Below are 21612 nucleotides of genomic sequence, written 5' to 3' on the forward strand. Positions count from 1 at the left end.
CCATGAGTGATTTTTGCTTGAAGATTATATTACAATCATGTCAATGTTTTGCTTTCAAACATTTTTCCTGTAAATAAAAATTTTGGGGAAAAAAAATTGAATCAATTCATTGATATTCCCATCCTGCTTCAGCTCTACTCTGAGACTGAAAATGCAGTAGACCTGATTTGTTTCAACATAGAGGCACTTTCTGACAAAAAGAGCGTTTTGAAGAAACATTTCTCAAGTAGCTGTTACAGAGGCAGGCTGAGAGCTTTCCAAGATCTCCCTCTGCCCGCTCTGCTACCTGCCCATTACTCCAGCCCTCCTCTCTGCAGCTTGTCAGTGCCATTTGTATCATTGGGGTATCAAAATAAAGGGGCTACTTTATCAGCCAGCAGACTCTGGGCTTATCAAAATGGTCGAGGGAGCTGCTTTGGAACATAGTTACATGTAGGAGAGCTGAGTCGCAAGCTCCAGCCTTGCCTTTGGAATGCAGTCTTTTATGCCTTGAGATAAACTGGCGTAGATGAGGTGACTGTAACAACAACCTCAATGGGAGGTGTGTGCAGCTGCGGGATGGCATCATGCCGTACTAAATGAGAAGGGAAAAAATTATCTGGCTTTCCCTGCCCTGTGAGTCTTGTTCATCAGGATTTCAGGAGGTCAGAGAGGTGCATACAGTAGGTGACAGAGAGAGAGACACTCAGCATCAGCTGGTGTGCAAACGCACACAGCTTTATCTGTAAAATTAATATATTCAGTCCTGACAAAGTAATCCAAGCGAGGAGTCAACCAGAGCTGGTCTAATTAGGATGCAATATAATTAATTTAAAATTACTTATTTAGTGAAATTGTGATGATCAGTGTTGTGTTATCTCTCCAGATGACAGGGTTATTAGCTTCAGGCTGCCTGAGGGTATGAAGTAGGAACGAACTGTAGTTAAATTGCAGGCATGTGCACACCCCATGTAACACATTAATAGCCCCTTCCTCTTGTCTCCCCATCATGTCCCCTGGCCATACCTCCTTGGTCTTTTACTTGTTTGACCTCTGGCATGTATTAAAAAAACTACTGACAATCAAAGGTCAGTACAGTCACTTACTACTGGTTGTGAACAATATTAATCCGAATTTAATTTCAGCTGCTGCAACACAGTGTGAAATCCAAGCACTTTCTTCAAACACTTCCTGATTTTCTCTCCTAACCTCCCAGATTTCATTAAAATTACCCAACTGAACTTTATCTTGCGGTGTTCAGGTCACATGCACAAAATCTTTGTCAAATAAGCAAAAAAAAAAAGCCCCAAACCAACACAAAATAGAAACAGACTAAGAAATGAATATAATAAGGACATGAAATGTCAGCTTGGGGCACTGCAAAGGCATAGAGAGGGATTCAAATCAGCAATAAAAAGGATTCTGTTTATTCTTCAAAATGTAAACATTTTTCATTGTGACATTCAGCTGCTTATAACAAACAATACTACAATCCTAAGAGTTAGTCTAATGATACTCCTTGGTACTCCCTCACCCTGAATTTCTGAATTTCTAGTGGCTTGTCCATCTCCATGCCCCGTGGTACCTTGCCCCATAGGATGACCTTGGCTGAGATCTCTCTCAGACTCTGGCTCCATGCCATGGGGTGCAGAGCTGGAGGACCCAGTCGGGGGACCGGCATTGCCCACACTGCAGGCGAGAGGACACGGAGGCTCAGTCCTTGCTTCCTTTCCCCCAGCCATGCACCAGGGCTCACCCAAAACCTGTGCCTGGGCACAGGTTTGCATCAAAGCAGTTGATGTGAATTGGGATTGGGCTCAAGCTTGGGATCAGACCCGTGCTGACAGATTGATTCTGCACTGAAGCGTCTCTGTAAAACAGTTCCAGCAGGCAGGCACGGGTGGAAGCCACTGGAAGCACCGCTGTATTGAATACAAAGTTAGGGGCACCCCTTTCTAGCTGGAAATAACGGATACAGCCACCTGGAAAGCCAGGGGCAATGCTTTATTCGAATTGACTTTTTAGGTATCATTGATTCCCCTGTCATTTTACATATTTTTTTTCTAAAGAGAAAAAGATACGCATCTCTATAATATTCAAATTTGGTTATCATAAGGTTTATGTTGTTATTTTAAATGGTACCTACCAATTCTAGTATGTTTCAATGGAGTTATTTTTTAAAACAAATTCACAACATTCTTTACATGTACTCAGAAATTAGCTCTAATTTAAAGTTCAGTATCAACAAAATCGATACCTAGTAGCTTTTGCAATCTGTCCATGCCTCTTTAGAGACAGAAAATACTGCGTTCAGGATAGAAATGGACATAATAAATTCCACATGTAAAAAAGAAATAGAGATAATTAGAATTTCAACAACCAAAATGAGACCATTTCAGCAAGGATAGATCAGACTGAGTCACTCAGAAGTCTCTCTGGGAGAGGAGATACTTGCAAGACCTCTCCATCATTCATACATCTTTGGCTCATTCTGGCCATGTTTTTTAAACAGGTTTCTCAGCAGAGAACCTTTAAAAATGGGGTGGACATTCTTGTAAGGGTCTTTCACCTCGATTCTCCTCTGATACAGCTCGTTCTGAACTCCAAGGCAGCCCATATCTCTCTAGTGCCACCACGCACCAGCCAGCCGAGAGCACCCAGCAGCACGTTACGGCAGAGCCCAAGGGGAGCTGAAGTTTTCCTCTGCTTGTGAGCAACTGAGCTAGAAACAGAACTTCCAGAAAAGCTCTGCTTAAAAGTGTCCAGGCCGAGCCAAAAGGAGCTGGCACATTATCATTTCGATAGTCCTGCCATGCACAAGTGCTCACTGGATCTCTGCAGTTAAACAGTTCCAGCCTTGAAATTGCTTTTGAAAACAAGTGATACTAACTCCTTCATGTGAGTATGAACTGGTGATATCCCCTTGACTCTTCCCCATGTAGTGAGTCATGATCCTCATAGTTCAACTCATGTCCAAAACTGAAATGAATCATACTTATTATTTTTAGAGCTAGCCACAGGCACTGGCATATGCAAGTATATTCAATAAGGATGTTTTGAGGATTAAAACACCCTCCTAATCTGAACTGGAAAGAATGAACTGTTTTATTAGCTGATCTGACCTTTGCTTGTATTAGAGTCAAACTTGTGACTTCAGTGATAACTTATGTTTTATTGCCTTTTATTTCCGTTACTCCTATAAGCCCTGAAAAGTGTGGTCCAGATTTTGTTTCCCTTCTATATCACCAGGGGAATCATGTACTGAGTTCCCATACATTTATACTTTGCAAATTCACTTAAAGCAAAGATGCCACTCCGGCTTCCAGGCTGAAAAAAAAATCAGGCCCTGTTTTGTTTGATGGAACCCATATTCATCATGATGGTCTGGGACATCTGCCCAGGTTGAGGGGTGCCACTGAGAAAGTTAACAACGCTTTTGCTTGGAAACTGAGCATATAATTTTGTATGGATATCATGGGTGACAGAAGACACAGGGCTCTGCCAGCCTCCATGCAGAGGAACTTTTCATTTTTAAAAGACTTGCACGGTTGGCATGGTGTTGCATTTCCAGTATAGCAGACTGTCACAGAGAGAGAGAGATCACAACACGAGGATTGAATCAAGGTGCTAGTGCAGAAATGCGGGCTGAGCAGCAGTTTATGTCTAGTTCATGTAGATGGGAGAGCCAACCTGCTGGAGAAAGGACAGCAAATATGGGAAATGGAGATCCCAGGAGAGATGAAATTACTTTCTCAAAATCACGCAAGTCATTTGCGACACAATTGAGAGTCCAACCCAAATCTCCCAAGTCCCAGTCTAATAGTAACCACGTAACCATCTTTTGCTTTCACAGCCTGCCATCCTCCATTTATACTCTTAGAAAGCATGATGGTGGGGAAGCCATCGGCAGTGCAGTCTGAAGTGCATTGCAGAGGGCAAGCGGTAAGATGGATCCTGAGGCTCAGGCAGCCCTTGCTGCTGTTTTATACCAGTTCTAATCAGGCTGTGCTGAAAGGCAATTTTGGGATTTCATTGTTTGTGCAGTGCTCATGGATGCGGCACCTGGTACATGTCTTATCCAATTTGAAAGCAGATCTGTCTCACAGATCTTGGTCACTGGAATGGATGACAGGAAAAAACTGAGGCTGAAGCCATGTGTTGCTGTGATTGTGTTAAAAGGGCTAGATGAAAAGGAAGCATTACAGCTGGTATATCATCATCACTAAGCAGCATGTTTTCAGACAGAAATATTTGTCCCTTTGGATACCCAGATGCTTCCCCTTTGGGGACTGCTCTCTATCAGGACAGCTATTTAAAATTCTAGCGGGTTTTTATTCACTCCCACAAGTAATTTTGTAGAGCTGTTAGAAAACAGGAATTATGAAGGGATGTTTTCAGGTAATCGGGGACTATAGTCACGACTATAATCAGATCTGGAAATCAGAGCCATGGGTTGTCCCCATGCTGCACTTCCTGAGGGAGCCCTAGGGACCCAGAGAGATTTTTCACAATTGGCAGAGACCGGGATTATGTGAAATATTTTTAATACATGTCTTAGTGCCCTCAAGCCCACACATTGTAAGTTATTTTTATAGAAAAAGACAATTACGCTTTTATAGGTTGTCCTCTGCTTTAGAGTAATTGTTACTGGTCAAACATATTTCAGCCAATTCCATAACTGGCCAGAACTGTGCTTTGCAAATACCTTTCACAGTCTCCATTGACTTAAAAGTCTATAAATAAAGAATAAATATATAACTTACCACTCAGCTGCATTTATTTAGGATGCAGTAAAAGCAGCAAAGGAAGGAGGAGGAAAAGTGAAATCTTTCTGAGAGGGCACAAGTTCCTTCCGCTCTGTGACATGTCAACTCCTCTCTGCTCAGCAAAGCAGAAGCTGACATTAGGCTCCTGGCAATGCAGGGGGGGGTGAAGTACAAAGCGTCAGTGGTAACCACACAGCAAATGAGTACAAGTCTATTTGATATAATGTGAAGCAAACACTGGTCTCCTGGAAGTGATCGGTGGACCATCCTGTCTCAAAGTGTCCAAGGTTGAGTGTTTCAGGGTAGCCACACAGATGGAGGGATATTTTAAACTTCACAGCAGGTTTGCTCTCAATCTCTAATATTAGAGGTCAGCTCAAAGCCTTAAATCATGAGGTTTCATAATTTTCAAAAAAATATTTTAACAATAATTATTAAAACACTGATTACCCTTTTTATCCATACAGATGTCTGATCCCTTTTCTCATCTTGCCAAATACTGTAGACCAACAACATCCAGTGACAATAAGCTCCACATTTTAGTTAGCATTTTGTAAAATATATTTCCTTTGATGAGGTTTAAATGTATTACTTTGATATTATATTGAACACTTTCTTTTCCTGGAGTGAAGCAGATGTTTTTTGGGAGAGCTCCTGGTAAACCCATTGGCTAAGAAGTCAGGTTTTACAAAATTTGAAAACAAAGGAGGAAAAGAGATACAAAATCTACCAAGCATTATTATGAAATTTTTGGTTGGTTTCAGCAAAATATGGGGATAGGGCAAAAAGGATCCGGACTCTAGCTACTTCCTGGTGGTGGTGGAAACCCAGAGGCACCAATGCTGTGTTAAAGCACATTGGTGCCATTGAAAAATGTGGAATACACTTCACGTATTTAACCTCAGTCACATGCGTAGCTGAGTGAAACAAAACGCGCACTACTGCCTGGCAGATGTATTTGGCAGCATTGGGATGTGTATTCCTTCAAAACCAGACTCCTCACACTGGGATTTTGCTTTGCCTGCCTTTTTACTGCTTGATTGTAATTACTCTTGCATGGTTTTATTACATACCTGCCTATACCATTGGGTATGCCAGTTACAATGACGGGATAAATGGAGGTATCTGGGGGTATGGGTTCCTCATTTCTGTCAACATCATGTGAAAATGGCTAATTTGGGGGCTGATTGTGCTCTCTGTTTCAGGAGTATGCCATCTGTTGATAGAACTTAGTTACTCCTCAAATTAGATGGCACTCAAGAACACATAGTCTAGCTCCTGGGTATTGTAGGACCAATAAAACTGTGGATGTGCACTGCAAATGGCTTTCTCTGGCTGTTGTTTATAGGAGCTCTTAACAAAACCCCTACATCAAGCGGTAAGTGTCTCCACAGTAGTCCCATTGATTTCAATGGCACTACTCAAGTAGTGACTCAGTGTGAATAAGGGTATCCATCTGGTCCTTGGAGATGTAGCGGCATCAGATGAAGGATCTGTCAAGCATTCCCCAAGCAGTCTGTGCTCGTAGACATACGGGCTAGCACAAAATTAGGCCAGGGAGTATGCTGATAGAGCGACAGCCAGAATAATCTGAGCAATAGATAAAGACCCTGTTACAATCCAAGAGTGGTTCCCCAGTGTAATTAGGAAGTGCACTGTTATGCAATTAAGAAAATTAATTAGAAGTAAACGTTTAGGGAGTGCAGGTTGAAGACATGTTGCAGCACAGTCCTGTCTAGCTCTGTGGTACTTTTAAGATCCACTGGTGGTATAATTGGTTTTACAGTGTCTCTCAATGAGCTGTATTCCCAGACTTCTCTATTGACCACTCCAGTGGCACGGAGCATATCACTACATACATCAGAATACTTCAACCTACCAAAACCAATATCAAAACATGCTGTTCACTTTTTGCTCAATGCAGTGAACCTCTTTGGTCCAGCCAGGTTCATTCATCTTCTAGCTAACTTCTGATTTAGCTGTCTCCATCCATTCATGCAATGGTCTTGAATTTAGGGATGGAAACATTTCCTCACCAAGTATCTTCAAGCCAACTATCACTATGTTGCCAGCTACTTTTAAATTATATGAAGAAGACCTGGCCAACAGTATTTTACTTACCTGTTTTTCCAGGAATCGCAAACCAGAAGTTTTCATTAAGAGTAAAACAAAGTTGAAACAAAAAAAATCATACTCCTGGTATTTGAGGAAATTTTGTCTATTCTATGTGTAGGAATTCAGAGAAGCAATATCCTGATTTGACAAATACTGTGGTTTTTCAAGACATGCTCATGTATATGCTGTTCCCAAAATGCACCTTGCCTTAAAAAAAATATACATGCCTATTAACAATAGGACACCACCTTTACATAGCTCCATTACATCACAGAATGGTGATAGGACATGAAGTACTGAAGAGAGATAACCTTTAAACTAGAATACCATTGGCAGCCCTATGGATAGAGCTGGCTCAAGGGTTCTTATGAGGACAGGCAAAATTAAGTCTGTTGGTGCCAGGGTCACTGGGACCCCCTGGGATGCAGGAGTCATAGACCTTTGCCAGTGAGTCATCTGCGTTGAGCTCCCACCCATGAGCAGCACTTCTTTTGGGGGTCAGACCTCAGGCTACACTGCTCCATGGAGGAGATCTACCCCTCAGGGTCCTCTGTCTCACCCAGGCTTTCTGTATTCCTGGCATGTAAATATTTGAATTTATTTTGTATAGTGGCATAACTTCCAGAAGAAGAATGGAGAGGCACCCCTCCTCCAGTATCACCACTGGGCTAGGAGGTAGAGCCTATCCTGGGGACAGGAGATGCTGACTTGCATCATCTAAAGAGAAGGGGGGCTTGAAGCAGAGCTGCTCACATCCATCCTAGTTAAGTGCTTAAACCACTACACCACCGTGTAGGAGGAGAGTGAAAGTGGCAGGGAAATAACTCCTCCATAGACATATTTCACACGAAAGCAGTATTATCACTGTGTTTCAAAAAGAACGGAATCCTCCTGAGATGCTTTAGGCACCCTCAGAGATGCCCCCTGGTATCTCCACAGGCAGGCAGCAACTGAACACAGGCAAGTCTGAGCAGTGCAGCTTTGGAGTCGGGGTCTAAATGCAGGTGAGGGGCAGTTTAGGTGAATGCTCCAAGGATACTCTGGAAGTCACTAGCGAAGAGAACTGAACCTTAAGCTCCTCATTCAGAAGGCTGCACTTAACCTTTCTACTAACTTGACAGAACAAACAGGAAGTCCCTGGTGTAACCCACATCATTTTTAAAGTAATGATTTTTTCTTGTTACTCATGTTACTGGTATTACCATACGATGCAAGGCATGAACTGTGAAATTCATTTTATTTTCTCTCTTCATAAAGCTTGTTCATTGTTTGTGCTCTAGTCAGCTTGGACACTAACATTTGGTTAGATAATTTCTCATTCAAGCTTTCATGCACCAGACCAGCATGTCTGAAATTCAAACATTATCAGCATGTATAAAAGCACATACACACAAAAAATCCCAAGCCAAAACTGAGACAAGTTCAAATTAAATTAACATGTAGAAGGCTGGCACTCTCTGCTGGAATCAACTTAATTATTATTAAGTTCACAACTGCTGCTGCAGATAGCTCCTTCTCTCAGGATTTTGACTAAAGGTGCTTTACAAATTAGGGGTCAGGTTGGTACTTTATCATTTTCTCATTTTTCCTTTAATCTTCTTTCTTCTGTTTAATTAATTCCATGCTGATTCTTTCTGAAACTGAACATATTTTCCTAGTTTTCTGTATTCACGGTTACCATCTCCCAGGCGAGGCTTCCCCAGCAGAAGACGCCACCCAAGGCAGAAGGGAGCATCCTTCATGTGACACAGCCTGCATGCCGGAACAGCCCCTGGGAATGCCGCTGCCCTCCAGCACAGAGACCCCGTGGGGTGCCCCACTGCCTGCCGCAACGCCAGCCACCGCCAGTAATCAATCCTGCGTTTGATGAGCACCGCATTTCCTGAGCTCCAACTCCCTGCAAATGAATGAGCAAATATGATGAGCTTTTAAAACGTAGCAAAACACAATTTGCCATAAACTGTGTTGGTCACAAAGCCCCTTTAAACTCCCAAGAGATCATACCTGCTTCGGCATGTGTGCTGGGTAAATTTACACAGCAGTCTAAGAGTGTGATTACAGCTTGGGAAAACATATACAGTCTTACAAACACATACAGTTTTAAGCCAGCTAGCTTAGTGACTGTGCCAGATAGCTTACTGATATCAATTACCAAATAAATCCCTTCAAATAAAAGGAGAGATTTTCTGTTCTGGTCAAGCCTACGTGGATGACATTAAAGATGGATGACATTAAAGTCCAGGTATCCAGAGAGCTGTGCCCAAGAACTGGCCTAGGAGTGCTGGCTAATTAGGCAGTTAAGGTGTGCAGAGAGAAAAAGACACAGAAATGAAAAATCTCTGGAAATCCCAAATCCTGTACTATCTGTATCTAAGCTGTGGCAAAAGGATTCAATTCATTATTAAAGAGAGCACTGGTGATTTTATAATTAAAGCAATGTCACACTGCCCTGGTCTACTCTTTTTCCTTTAGAAGCTTCAGCAGGCAAAGAAGTAGCCTGACTTCTTTCAGAGGTGTGAAAGGCAATGAGAGCCATGGGTATCTAGTAATAAATCAGTTTCTTTACTTTTGTGTCTAAATACAGGCCTTCAATGGCACGGAGGTCGGTTGCTTATTTTCTTTTCATAGTCTGTGATGTCGCTGCCAGGGCAGCAACATTCACGGTGGGAAGTTCAGTAGTGTCCCCATGGAGCTACAGGGTTGAGTAAAGACACAGAGAAAACACCCACTTACATTGAAATGTGTTTAATGTACTCATGTGTATACGATGCAATGAAGACACATCTTTGGAAAGATTTGTGGTGCTTTCTACACGGATAGCCTAGCAGTCTTTTTGGGGACTCTGTGCCCCACGTACCTGTGTTATGTGAGCTGCTTCAGTGTGGTATGTGGCCTCAGCAGAGCACTTGGGCGGTGTTCCCCTTGCCAATGATTGTAGCTACTCCTGCTGCTCCACCTCAGCAAGTGATGGTGATGTACCAGGTCTGGAGCACCGGTACAGACCCCGTTATCTGGGTATGGCTTGTGTCTTGGCTGGCAGGGAGCAAATAACTGAGGAGGATAATGGAAATTCTCCTTCAAAACCAGCTTCAGTGGTTTTTTACATATAACAGAGGAACACTGAAACATTTTACCATATCGGCTGACAAGAAGCATACAGCAGAGATTAAAATGTGACCATCTGTGCAGTCAGGAGAATAAGAGAGAGAGTATCAAAAAGGATGTGGGAATTTAGGGAAGCCTGAAATGCTTTAAGACATTGGAGGAAGTCCCTCACTGTTATCTTCTGTATAAGAGCTAGATCAAGTTACTCCATTTAAACTAGCCTAGGCAAACCTAATTTGGTGAGGGATCATATTGAGGAGCAGACCAGATAGCTTGAACTTAAAGAAAGCATCACTGGTTGGGGGGTGGGGGTGTTAATGAATAGGAGGTGGGTTAGAAGAAATACATGAATCACCCCTGGAGCCAACAATGTAGTTTTTACACATTTAAAGGGGAGCAAATAGACGAAACGAGCAATGTTTTACAGTTTTCCAAATAAGAGAAAAGCATTTGTTTTTCTAAGTCAGCCCTGTGTGTTATGAAGAGAGTGCACATGCCTTCTTCCCTGAAAGCAGCAAGAGTCAAAGAAGAAACTGTTTTCTCCAGTTGCTAACATTGTTCAGCTCCTGCATGGATGAAAAGCTGGTTCATTCAGCTTCTTCCTGGCTGTTATCCCAGCATTTGTTCAGGTGCTTCTTTAGTCCATCTCCCAGATCCATTCCTACCGATTATTTTCTGCTTCACACTCTTTCTCTTCCAGCACAACCCTTCCCGGCCAAGCCCTCCCGCCCACACAGGCAGGTGATGCTGCACTGATGGGGGCTTGCACTTCAGGTGAGAGCTGCATCGCAGATTTCAAAGACAGAGGAAGGAGTTAATGAGTGGCCAACAGTAACAAGTGAAGTAATTTGTTCTATTAAAGACAGAGAGGATTTTATGCTGTACGTGCCAGTTATACAGAGAGAGACAGACACCATGGCAACAAGCTTGTCAGGCAGTAGCAGGGCACTGCTTTAAGATTAACTATCGCTGGGGACATCATTAGTGGTGGAGAAACTTCAAAAGCTTTGGAATTTGGGTTCCTTTCGCACCCAGAATCTCACTTGTTTTTATGGACATTATTTAATCTCCAGTCTATAAGCTGAGGTTGGGATAACAACAACAGCAGGCTGGGATTTTGGATGCATCCTGAATAAGATGGAAAGGAAAAACGTGCTCACAGTATCTCAGTGCTTCGAGGCCTGCCAGGTTGTCTGAACTGTATGGAAATGAAGAACTAAAACATACCATTGAGTCAGGTTCAGCCAGATTGTCTGAAGCAAAGAACGAAAAGGAGTTTGAAAAGGACTGCTCCTTCTGTGCTTACTCATAAGCCACGGATCTGATCATTAGCCTGCAGTGATGTGAAAGGAGAGATCCCTCTGTAAATGTCCCATTCTGGGAGGATGAGCAGGTGACAGATAATTGCATGTATGAGGTTGATTCTTTTTATCCTCATAGCTCGCAGGCAGAATCCCAAATCCTCATGATTGTCTTGCACCTCATGCAGACATTTACTCTGGTGAAAGCTGGTGTCAGATGCTGATGTGGTAGGATTTATACCCATGGGAAGTTCCTCTATAGGCAACCACAAGACAATTAGTGCATAAGGAGGTTGGGACTCTGAACATGGTCTAATGTGAATCACATTTTACAAGAACAATGTAGAGAGTTCAAGTTTTCTGTTCATGGGGCTGCAGTGCAAGTGAAAACATTTCTCTGGGAACGTGGAGAGAGAAAGGAAAGATCTGAAGAGCCATTGCAGAGTCTCCATGGGGGGGATCTCTTTTGCTCCAAGTTATTTATAAAGTGCTGAGAATGCCATGCAGCATGGTTTTCATAGTGACAGGGACCATATCACAAATTCATGAACCTTTGTGACTTGCCTGCATTATAATTCCCCATGACTGAGGTACTCAAATCTAACGGGAGCTAGCAGCGCTTCACAGCTCTGAAAATGAAGCAGGGCCAGCATGCAGGGTATGAGAGTGCAGGGAGTCCAGATGACCAAGCCCTGGCTCAGCCCATCATGGCCCACTTCTTCCACGGGAGCTGCTGCAGGCATTTTAGTCAACGGGCATTCTAGCCCCATCAGGACTAACTGGGAGAACTGATGAGCACAGACATTTGTTCAGCTTGCAGCACAAGGAAGGAAAATAAGGTGGACGTTAATCATCTTTTTGCAGATGCATCAAGTAAAAAGGAGAAGTGCATTCAATCCCATGAAAAGGCTGATTTTGGAGCAGCTGTTCTCTGAGACCTGATAGCCAAGTGCTGTGCTCAAAGAACAAATGAAAGAGGAGGTGGCTTCTCTGGAGCTGCCTGCTTCCCAAAGATAAAAGAAGATGGAGTGCAGCACTCTGCCCATCCTGTTCAGGAGGATGAGAGTCATTGAGACAACTGCGAGAATTATTGTGGTGGGGGCGTCTTGCTTGATACAAAGGGAAGAACTGGGAGCATGCAATGGATTTCTGTGTATATTTGAGTTTCCCCAGTCCTGTTGAGAGAGGCCTCTCTGTGATCATAATTGGAATGAACTCATGAATAGAGCATGTGAGCAGAAAGCAAATCCGAAGCTGCAAGCAGTTAGCTAACCCTGCTGCATGGTTAGTAAGGAGACGTGCTGCATACTCAAGATACAGGGCAGGGAAGGACACGTTCATCTTACTGAACAGGCAGAGCATTCACTAGAAAATTCTCAAGGTTTTGGAGACTTCAGCTTGCCCCAGGTAGCTCTCTCTTCCAGGCAGGTGGAGGTACGTAGACATATATTGTTGGTCAGCAGGCAAATATCTCCTATGAGAAACTGGTGGCAACCTAAGAGAGCCGCGTGCATGTCATGACCAGTGATAGGTGCACAGGGACAGCAGGGGAAAGCCTACGGTTCCCCCGCTGGCTGTTTTTATCCTGCAACATGAACTAAAAAGTATTTGTTTCTCTTTTATTGGGAGAGGACCTCTAAATGAGAGCAGTGAATACCATCTAATAGAAAGGCAGAGCCATGGACTGAAACAGGTCATACATCCCTTTTAGTCAGGCAGCTGTAGCCAGCACCAAGAAGAAATGCTGGGACATGTCAAGCGGAGGCTTGGGGGCTGTCGTGAGGCATTCTGTGTTCGGAGATGGGAACCAAACAGCAGCTTTCTTCCTGCTTAAAGAGCTTAGGAATAAGCAGGCATGGAGAAAGGTCCCTCTCAAACACAGCACTGAAGAGAGAGGGGGATGGAGCATGGGCCCACATCTGCCTTGGGGACACAGATCTCTGCCTGCACTCCTTCTGGTCCCAGGGAGAATACTGCGAGTTACAGAAATATTTCCCCATTGCTAAAAAAGACTGCTAGATTATCTTGCCTCCGTTGCTGTGCTATTACTCTTTATAATACTGGGAAATTAAATGCAGGGACATTTTTTTAAAAGGACAAAGGTTTTACAAGATCTTAGGAAAGCATAGCGCTGTTAGCCAGTGACTATTAGCTTCAGTTTCTTCTTTAAATCATGATCCACATTAGCACATCCCTCGCACACTCAAGCTCCTGGACCCCCTGCACATGCATTTTATGTTCCTCCCCTCATGCCTGCCTTCATGAGCTTCTGGGCTGCAATCACCACCTCCTAAAACTCCAAACCCCACCTTTGGGCACTGAAGTACACATATGGACAAGCATTCATAGAAGAAAAACTCAGCTGGAATAACTGCAGCAACTTGCCTATGGCCTTCCATCCTTGCTCCTTTTCCTGGAAGACTGAGCCAAGACCTGTGGACGAGTGCCATCGTGTTTGCCTAATTCCCTGTTCATCCTTGGGGCTGTGTCCATGCCCGATTCCCCTGTGCCCTCAGCAGCTCATCGTGTGCCTCCGAGCTCCTCACCCCCAGCTTCTGCAGGCGCTTGGCACAGCCAAAGTGGACAATTGGCTGGGAAGGGAGCTGGCCAGAGCAGCAACACAAATTTTGCCTGGGCTCTGAGTGTGGGTTTCTCTCTGTGAAACAAATGATGGACATTGCAGGCAATGGAGATCACTTCCAGGATTTTGAACACTGATGAACTTTGATGCACAGTCAGAAGTCAAACCAAAGCCACCTGGGCCCATCTGCAGTACGTCAAAGTTTGTGACATTTCAGCATGAGACACAGAAATACTCTGGGCAGGAAAAGTAAAGGAGGTTAGGTTTGGGTTTGTTTGTTTTATTTGTTTGTTTATCTTTCTGGTTCAAGAGTGTATTTATTTTCTAACTGACAAGAGATCATTTTTAGTGGGCTTAAAATAACTTGCCAGTAATAAAAACAAGTTTCTCTCTCTGCTTTCCATAACAAGGAGAAGCCAAATGAGTGGTTCCGTGTTTGGAAGACCCTCAGAGGTCTGAGTTCATCACTGAATTCGTCGACCGTGGTTCAAACCAGCGTGCAGCACAGCCACTGAGGGAGAAACAGAACAAGGAGTCAGACCATCTGGAAGGTCCACAGGATGTCACTGGGGCACTCTGCCATGGCTCTGGGAGAACAAGCTGGGAAAGGCTGGAGCTGCATCGTAATCTGTTGTACGTGTAGGATCCATCTGCTCTGGAACTTTGGGGAAATTTATTGCCAGGATCAGCCTCAGACATTGCAAGTGGGGTCTCTTCTGAGGGAAGACAAGTTCTCCAGGGCAAGCTGTGTGACCTTTGAAAAATTCTAGGGTTGGACTATGCAACGTACAATTTCAGCTAGATCTAACTAACTGTGACTGAGGGTCACAGGGGTTCTTAGCCATCCTCCTCCCTTTGAGCCAGTCTTCAGCTGAGAGGACTAATTGGATGGACCTCTTGGGGCCCCTTCCAGCTGTTTCCAGAGATATACTTGTATTCTGCAAAGGGAGACTCAAGCTGATTGCTCTTATTACAGCTTCAACAGGACAAATTTGCATTAAAAACAATGTGGGGAAAAAAAAGACCTGGCATCTTAAAGTGTGTCTTCTAATTCTGGCAGGTTGATCAGTACATTCTCTGCCAGACAAGAACAGCTCCCTGCTGTGTGTTTTCTAATGAATTGACCACTGCCCTCTGAAAGTAGACAGTGAAACACACTGTGTAAGCATCTTCTCAAGCAACCTTAGGGGTTTTGAACGTATCTTTACTTTTTTGCTCATATAAGGTGAATGTTCATTCTACTAATTTGGACAAGCCTTCCAAGCTGAAGAGCCTTTTCACATAAACAAACGTTCCTTTTGAATCCCTATTGAGTTTACCACTTATAATAATGATTTCAGATAAATGTATTTTAGTGCGGTCCATTGCTGTAGCTTAACCAGATGTTATTTCAATCCGACCAGCCTCACCTCAGCCAGAGAGAGCTGGATGACTCCACTCTTGTCTTTGTCCAGGAGATGAAACACTTCTGAAAAGTAGAAGAGGGGGGAAAAATATTGGATATAAACCACAGAGTCTGGCATGTAGAGAATCCGTCTGAAAAAATGTAGAAGTCTGGTGCGTTGCCATGATCTACTGGAAATCTAGACTGGTTCTGTAAAAGAATATTACAGCTGTTCTTCTTTCCTCTTACAAGTCATTTATATGCCACTTGATGGGGCAGAATAGTCAGATCTACAGCAGCAAACTGAGAGTTGGCAGCAGGACAACTATAAAATCTGATGCAGTAGCATCTGGTATGATCCAGGGACAAACCTGTAAATCAGGTCTGAGTAAGGACTGTAAATGATAAATGGTACCATTTACGAGACATGGGACAACTTGGAGGCCAGAGCACTGACCATAAAGTGTAGATGACTGTAAAGCAGAAGAGCATGGTAGGTTATGAAAACCTGTCCCCTATGCTCCACGGTCATTCAGATAGAAAGGCTTTTGCTATTTCTCTGCTGCTTTCTCCAACAGACACAACTTTGCTGGCATCCTCACATTTCCATGCAATTTGCCACATTCATAGTTAAAAGACACCAAATACGTAACGAAACCCCAAAGTTTCAGGAACTCCTGTTGGCTGATGAACAGGGACACTTACTGAACAGGGTCTCCAAGCGGATCATACAGGCCACAAAGCCGTCGAAATCAATGGTCAGCTTGCTGCAGGCATAGCGGATGACAATGCTGTGCTGCACCTGATCATTGAGCGTGAAACCTGAAGGGATGGGAAGCACACGAGTCACTGGCACAGCGGGTTAATATGCTGTCTTTGATGTGACTTACCCATGGACTGCTGCAGCTGCAGGCAGACCTGGGTGAAGAATTGAGGACTCTTCCTCCCAGAAGGTCTGTTGGACTCCATCACCCACCTCTGCTGTGGGTCCTTTCCAAAGCCCATTGTGCTGGGTGAAGAGAGGCATAAAGTTCTCCCACAGCATTTCGCCAGACTGCATATTTCACATTGTTTCACAGCATAACCAGTCCTATGTTCCCCAGATAAACCCCTAATTAGCGATTCTTGCTGCTGCAGCTGAATAGCAGTGATTGCAGTAGAGCCAATTGCTCACATAACACGTTGGGCTCTGTTCAGGCCCATATTAGTGCTATTTCTGTCTCCAGATCATTCACAGAGACTCCATCGAGCACAAGACAGATCAAAAAAAGTGTTCCTCTAGATGCCCCTGAACTGGCAAGCACTGCTCCTAAAGTGAATAGCACACATAGAGAGGATATCGTTGGGGCATGCTTTGATCAGGCGTGCACTTTCTCTAGTGTAGAGAAAGGTGGTGGGAGGAAATGAAGGAAAAAGAGGATTTGGACATAGCTCTGAAAGAGGACAATTAGATTAGGAAATAATGAGGCCAAAAATAGAGCAAGTAATAATCAGATGGATAAGCAATGGTCACAGCATGGACAAAAATATCAGTGGTTCATAATGCAGAACAGAGGATGGGTTTTGATGTATATAGCAGCAAAAGGACATAGCAGTATGTGACTGCCAGGAAGGGAGAATGGCACTGGCAATGCTGTGATCTCAGAGACAGGAGGGAAGAAAATCCATGAAAGGCTCCACTCTTCCGATGTTTGGTGGGGGGACTGCAATGATGCGACAGTGTCCCCGAGCAGTATACTCACCTGCCTCTCTGAGGGCATTTCGCATCTCGTGGGAGTCGATGGTACCGGAGTAGTCACTGTCCACTTTCCTATAGATCGCCTGCAGCAGAGGAACGAGAGAATGCGGACGTGGCTTTTCAATGTGTGCCCATGCAGCAATGTGGTGGTGCAAGCACGGGCAGGTAGGCTTTGGCTTTCATGGCTGGGTAACAATGGTAGTGAAGACATGGTAACACGAGTCTCGCCAGGAGGTAGCAGCCAGAATGAAATAATCAGCGACCCTCTAGGGCTTAACCTTGGTTTGGTAGTCCACTCTGCAGCCTGTGCCCTGCCATCCTCCCTGCTCCTGTAGCTAGATTAAAGCCAGGACATTTGTGCCTACCTCTGCTGCGTCCACAGCATCACTCTGCTGTGCAGAGACAGCCTGGGGTTTCTGGTGGCTGGGACAGGGGCTGCCCCTCCCAGCCCAAGCTCCTACTCTATGAAATGTTAATGAGCAAGGGAAATGTTTCAAGTAGCTACTGGCAAGCAAGGCAGACTGGAAAACCTGTTCCCATGGGCTGGCAGCCTGCCTGCCTTCATGTTACATGGTGGCAGACAGGCCACTGAGGAAAATATCCTATCATTTGGCAAACACTGCAATAGACAAAGTCCATTTTGGTTAATATTTCAGACGAGATGACAGATGCTTCCTACTGCCAGCAGGTTTATTATCCAGAATTAGAAGCCACCCAGACCTACAGCTCAGACCGGAATTGGCTCGCAGGGCTTGCTCTGCCAACACCAGCCTCAGGACAGAGCCGGTGCCTCCGGCTGAAGGAGAGCTGAACATCTCCTCATGAACCTCCAGGACCGGTGCTTTGTGCTGACCAGCATCAAGCATGGTAGCAGCAGACTCGCCTGAAAGGGATATTGTCAAACAAAGCAGGTCCAAATTTGACCTTCCTTTAGACTGCTCGATTCTGGGTGCCCTTCTTGGGATATTAAATCTTCTGTCAGAAAAATAATTCGGCACTTCTACAAGATTTAAAAAATACAAAGCCAGGTTTTTGTAGGTCCTAAAAATATGTGTTTCTTGTGTTTGCTGGTGCTCAGCTGGCAATGTAACATATTGCAACAGCAGAGACATGTTCATAAGAGCCTTAATACAGCAGGCAGCAGAGAGCTGTCTTTGCCAGCAACGAAAGAGGGTTAATCTGGCTTTCCATAAGGTATTGCAAATTATGGAGAGTGGTGGGGCCAAAGTGAAGGAGGATCTGCTTGTGTCCTTTTAAATCAGAGGTGCTTCTAAGCTCTGGAACAAACTCCAGCCATGAGAAGGAAGGTTTCCAAGTATATCTCTCTGTGGTGGCTTAACCCTATCTCAGTTCTGGACCTGTACTTCAGAGCTGAGAGGGAAGGGGAGACAGTCAGAAATATTATGTTACCAAATACTTCTGAATCTTCATCCAAAGTGTCTTGAATTCTACAAGTCCCAAGGTGCCGGTCCCATTGGTCTGGGGATGTTAAGGCATGGTTCAAAAATCAGGATTCCTCTATCCTTAGCAAAACTGGAGAGCAACCGGTTCTGACAAAAACAAATCACCCATCACCGTGTCATCTTAATGCCGTATTCATTCTCGTTTGTAATACATCTCCACCTCACACAGACATGCCCACAGCTTTACATTTGCTTAGCTAAAGGCATGCCAAGAATTTCTAGGCTATCTGCACTCTCAAGGAATGATATATGGGATTGCTAAATATATAAGCACAATTAGATCCACTCACATTTTGTACAGCTAACAGTATATTAAAGCCCTTAGGGAAATAAAGGACTGGCCTCACAGCAGACAAGTGTTAGAAAGCAGAGACAGGAACTGCGAGTGAACAGAGAGAGTCAATAGTAGCTACACAGTCTTCCCCTGTGTCCTTCAGGGCCTTGAACATCCCTTCCTATGGAAAATTATGCAGAAACAAGGAGTTGGCCCCCATGATGCTGTATTTATTGAGTTGCCCTGTTGGGTTTGGGAGGCTATAGAGTGCAGGACAAAGGCATCACTTCTCCCAACAGCCCGTGATCCACAAGATCCACAGCTAATCCCAGCTGACCTCAGTGTAATCCTGAGTGTAAACCTTAGTGTAATCCTGGCAGCATGACTCTTGGCCCTCCCAGTCCACATCAAAGGAGTACTGGGCAGATGTGCTGGCCTCTCCTTTTCCCTTGGCTACACAAAGCTTATTAGCACCCATGTGTCCTACAAGCTATGCAGAAGGGAGGGAGGCACAGCATGTACTCATAGCCTTCCCCCTCTGAACAGCCTTGCTCTGCTGCTTTGAGCTCTGTGTTCTATAAGCAGTACTTGACTTAGAGGTGGAAGTTGAGGTTGTGCTTAAAACCTGCCTCCTGCCAAGGACGCTGTGTATGCATCTGAAACTGCACAGGTGCATCCAGGCAGAAGGTTCCTGCTTCTCCTCCCTGCTACTTTTAGGGAAAAGTTTAAGCAATGAGAGATGCAGAGCAGGTGAGAGAAGCAGCCGATAATTAAATGGTTCAGGTTCCTGCCACCCTGAGCTGATAGAGCTGCTTGGCTGAATTTTATGCCTCCAGCCACGCGCCTGGACAATGGAAGTGTAAACTTAGCCTATCTTGTCAGGAAGTTTTGCAAAGAAGATCCAGAAACTTTAAAGGTGATGAAATGACATTCAAAGGATACATCTAAAAGGCTGATCATCTCCCTGCAAGTGTTAATGTTGAATCCATCACTTTTGATATCCTTTCCTGTAAAAAAAGGAAGTAAAAATCCAAGTCAGAAATACTTTAAGACAAATATTTTTCTGCGGACAACCTTGGAGATGTCAGCCACCTTAAGATCTTGTTAGCAAAGTAAATGCTCTGCCATTTCTTCTACTACTTCCCTTCAGCTGATTCACATGGCTTTTTTGGCACTGGGGCGGGGGATGTTATTGGTCTTGGGGGTGGTAAGCCTCTATCTGTCCACAGAAGTTATGCAGCAGCATAATAATATCTTCCCATGGTGGTCGTCCCGAGAAGGTACAGGGAATATAGAGCCTCTGCAGGACATCGGCTGGCAGCTCTTGGAAGGAGAGCACCAGGCGGTACTTTTTCCACCCATATTAGAGGTTCAACAAGCCAGGAGAAACTCAGCTGGGGGCAGACAAGAACTCAGTTTTTCATCACCTTTAGCTGATAGAGCTGGGTTTTGCTAGATCCCATCTGTGTGCTGATGGACCCAGGCATAGACATTCCCTCTGACCAAAGAACAACCAAATGTCTCGCCATTTCAGCATGTGCCTCTCAGCTCCATTCAGTGGGAACTACATAACATTACTTACTCTTTGCTAAAACCCGGTTTAGGATAGTTTGAAGTTCATTTGCAGTCACTTCACAGTCCTGGACAGAAAACATATTTCAGGTGTTAACACAAAAATTATTTGAAACAAACTATATTCATTTGTTGTCAGACATCCAGGGACTATTTTCCTTCCAACCCTTATCTAAGGCATGTAAACCTTTAATTTTTTTCTAACACTTTACATTTACTATCAGATGTCACATGGAGGAGATCCTCAGAACCCATGAATATATCCTAGCCTTTCAAATGGGAAATAAGTGGTTTGTTAGGTGCCATGGTGACATGACCCAGTAAGTGTTAACTTTTTAACAGGTTTGACTGAATTGGGTGACTGCCTTCTTTCTCAGCTGAACAGGTTCAGGAGAGCATTTGAGATATTCCAGGCTTATGGAAACTACAACAAAAGAATACTAAAATTGCCATCTCAAAATTCAGAAAGGTCTTTCGCACTAACAAGATGTTTTCCCTCTTTGGTGCCAGTGGCCGCCTGTCCATTAAGAGAAAACCTGATGTGATGGCCACAGGCTAGCGCAGCAGGGCTTTGTAGATCCTGAGGTTTGTCAAATACAATAAATAGAGAGAAAGTTCAGCCAACAGTTTTTTCCAATTCCTGGGGCTTCTAAACAAAAAGGAAGGAATTGGTCAACTAAGCAATAGTCAGAATTATATGCTAACTCCACAGGTAACTTATTTCACCATGGGATAATATTTTCACAGTTCTCACTCCCATCGCCCCTATTTTCAAAGTTATTCCATGCCCTGCATTACCAAGGGAACAAATCACATTTTACACCAATAAGAGGAAAAATGTAGTAAAACTGTTCTATTGTAAAATAAATCGAACCGAAACTGTGAGTTAATAAAAGGGGAGAACTGTTTGGTTTTTTTGAAGACTAGACAGTAAAAGGAACTGGCAAGTCAAATATTTGCATAATCATAACAGAGAGGTCCCAGTCATTTTCTCTCACTTTAATCCACTTACCTCTCCAGAGAGCTTTTGAAACAGAGTCTTGAACTCATCATCTATATCTTTGTTATCGACATGAGGCTAGAGGAAAGAGATGACCGAGAGTGTGGTTTACAAGGTGGTTCTAGAAAGAGAGCTGTGGATATCGTAAAGCAGCTTTACAGGGGACTATTTACAGCAATGGAAAACGAGCACTTGCTCTGCAGCAATGGCGAAACAGAGGCACTACTTAAATCACGACCAGCCAGGGGGTGGCTTCATTTGGGAGTAAATACTTTCTAAGACTGATGAAAAAGTTTTCGCCTGCTACCAAAATAGTTTTATAAAATAGCTGCAA

The 21612-nt window shown here is 44.0% G+C and overlaps 1 protein-coding gene across 1 annotated transcript in view; it reads right to left on the bottom strand.

The window, feature by feature from the left end:
* Positions 1-14334: 14334 nt before the first annotated feature.
* Positions 14335-21612, bottom strand: part of CAPN8 (calpain 8) — a 30549-nt gene continuing 23271 nt past the window's right edge. Inside the window, exons 14-21 of the mRNA XM_072858408.1 lie at positions 21291-21356; positions 20289-20346; positions 19649-19713; positions 18380-18448; positions 16974-17052; positions 15937-16053; positions 15257-15315; positions 14335-14358 (exon numbers count right to left, since the gene is read on the bottom strand). Coding sequence (XP_072714509.1) covers positions 14335-14358; positions 15257-15315; positions 15937-16053; positions 16974-17052; positions 18380-18448; positions 19649-19713; positions 20289-20346; positions 21291-21356 — 537 coding nt within the window. The remainder of the gene's footprint in view (positions 14359-15256; positions 15316-15936; positions 16054-16973; positions 17053-18379; positions 18449-19648; positions 19714-20288; positions 20347-21290; positions 21357-21612) is intronic.

Source organism: Ciconia boyciana, chromosome 3, assembly GCF_034638445.1.
Source record: "Ciconia boyciana chromosome 3, ASM3463844v1, whole genome shotgun sequence".
Classification (NCBI taxonomy): Eukaryota; Metazoa; Chordata; class Aves; order Ciconiiformes; family Ciconiidae; genus Ciconia; species Ciconia boyciana.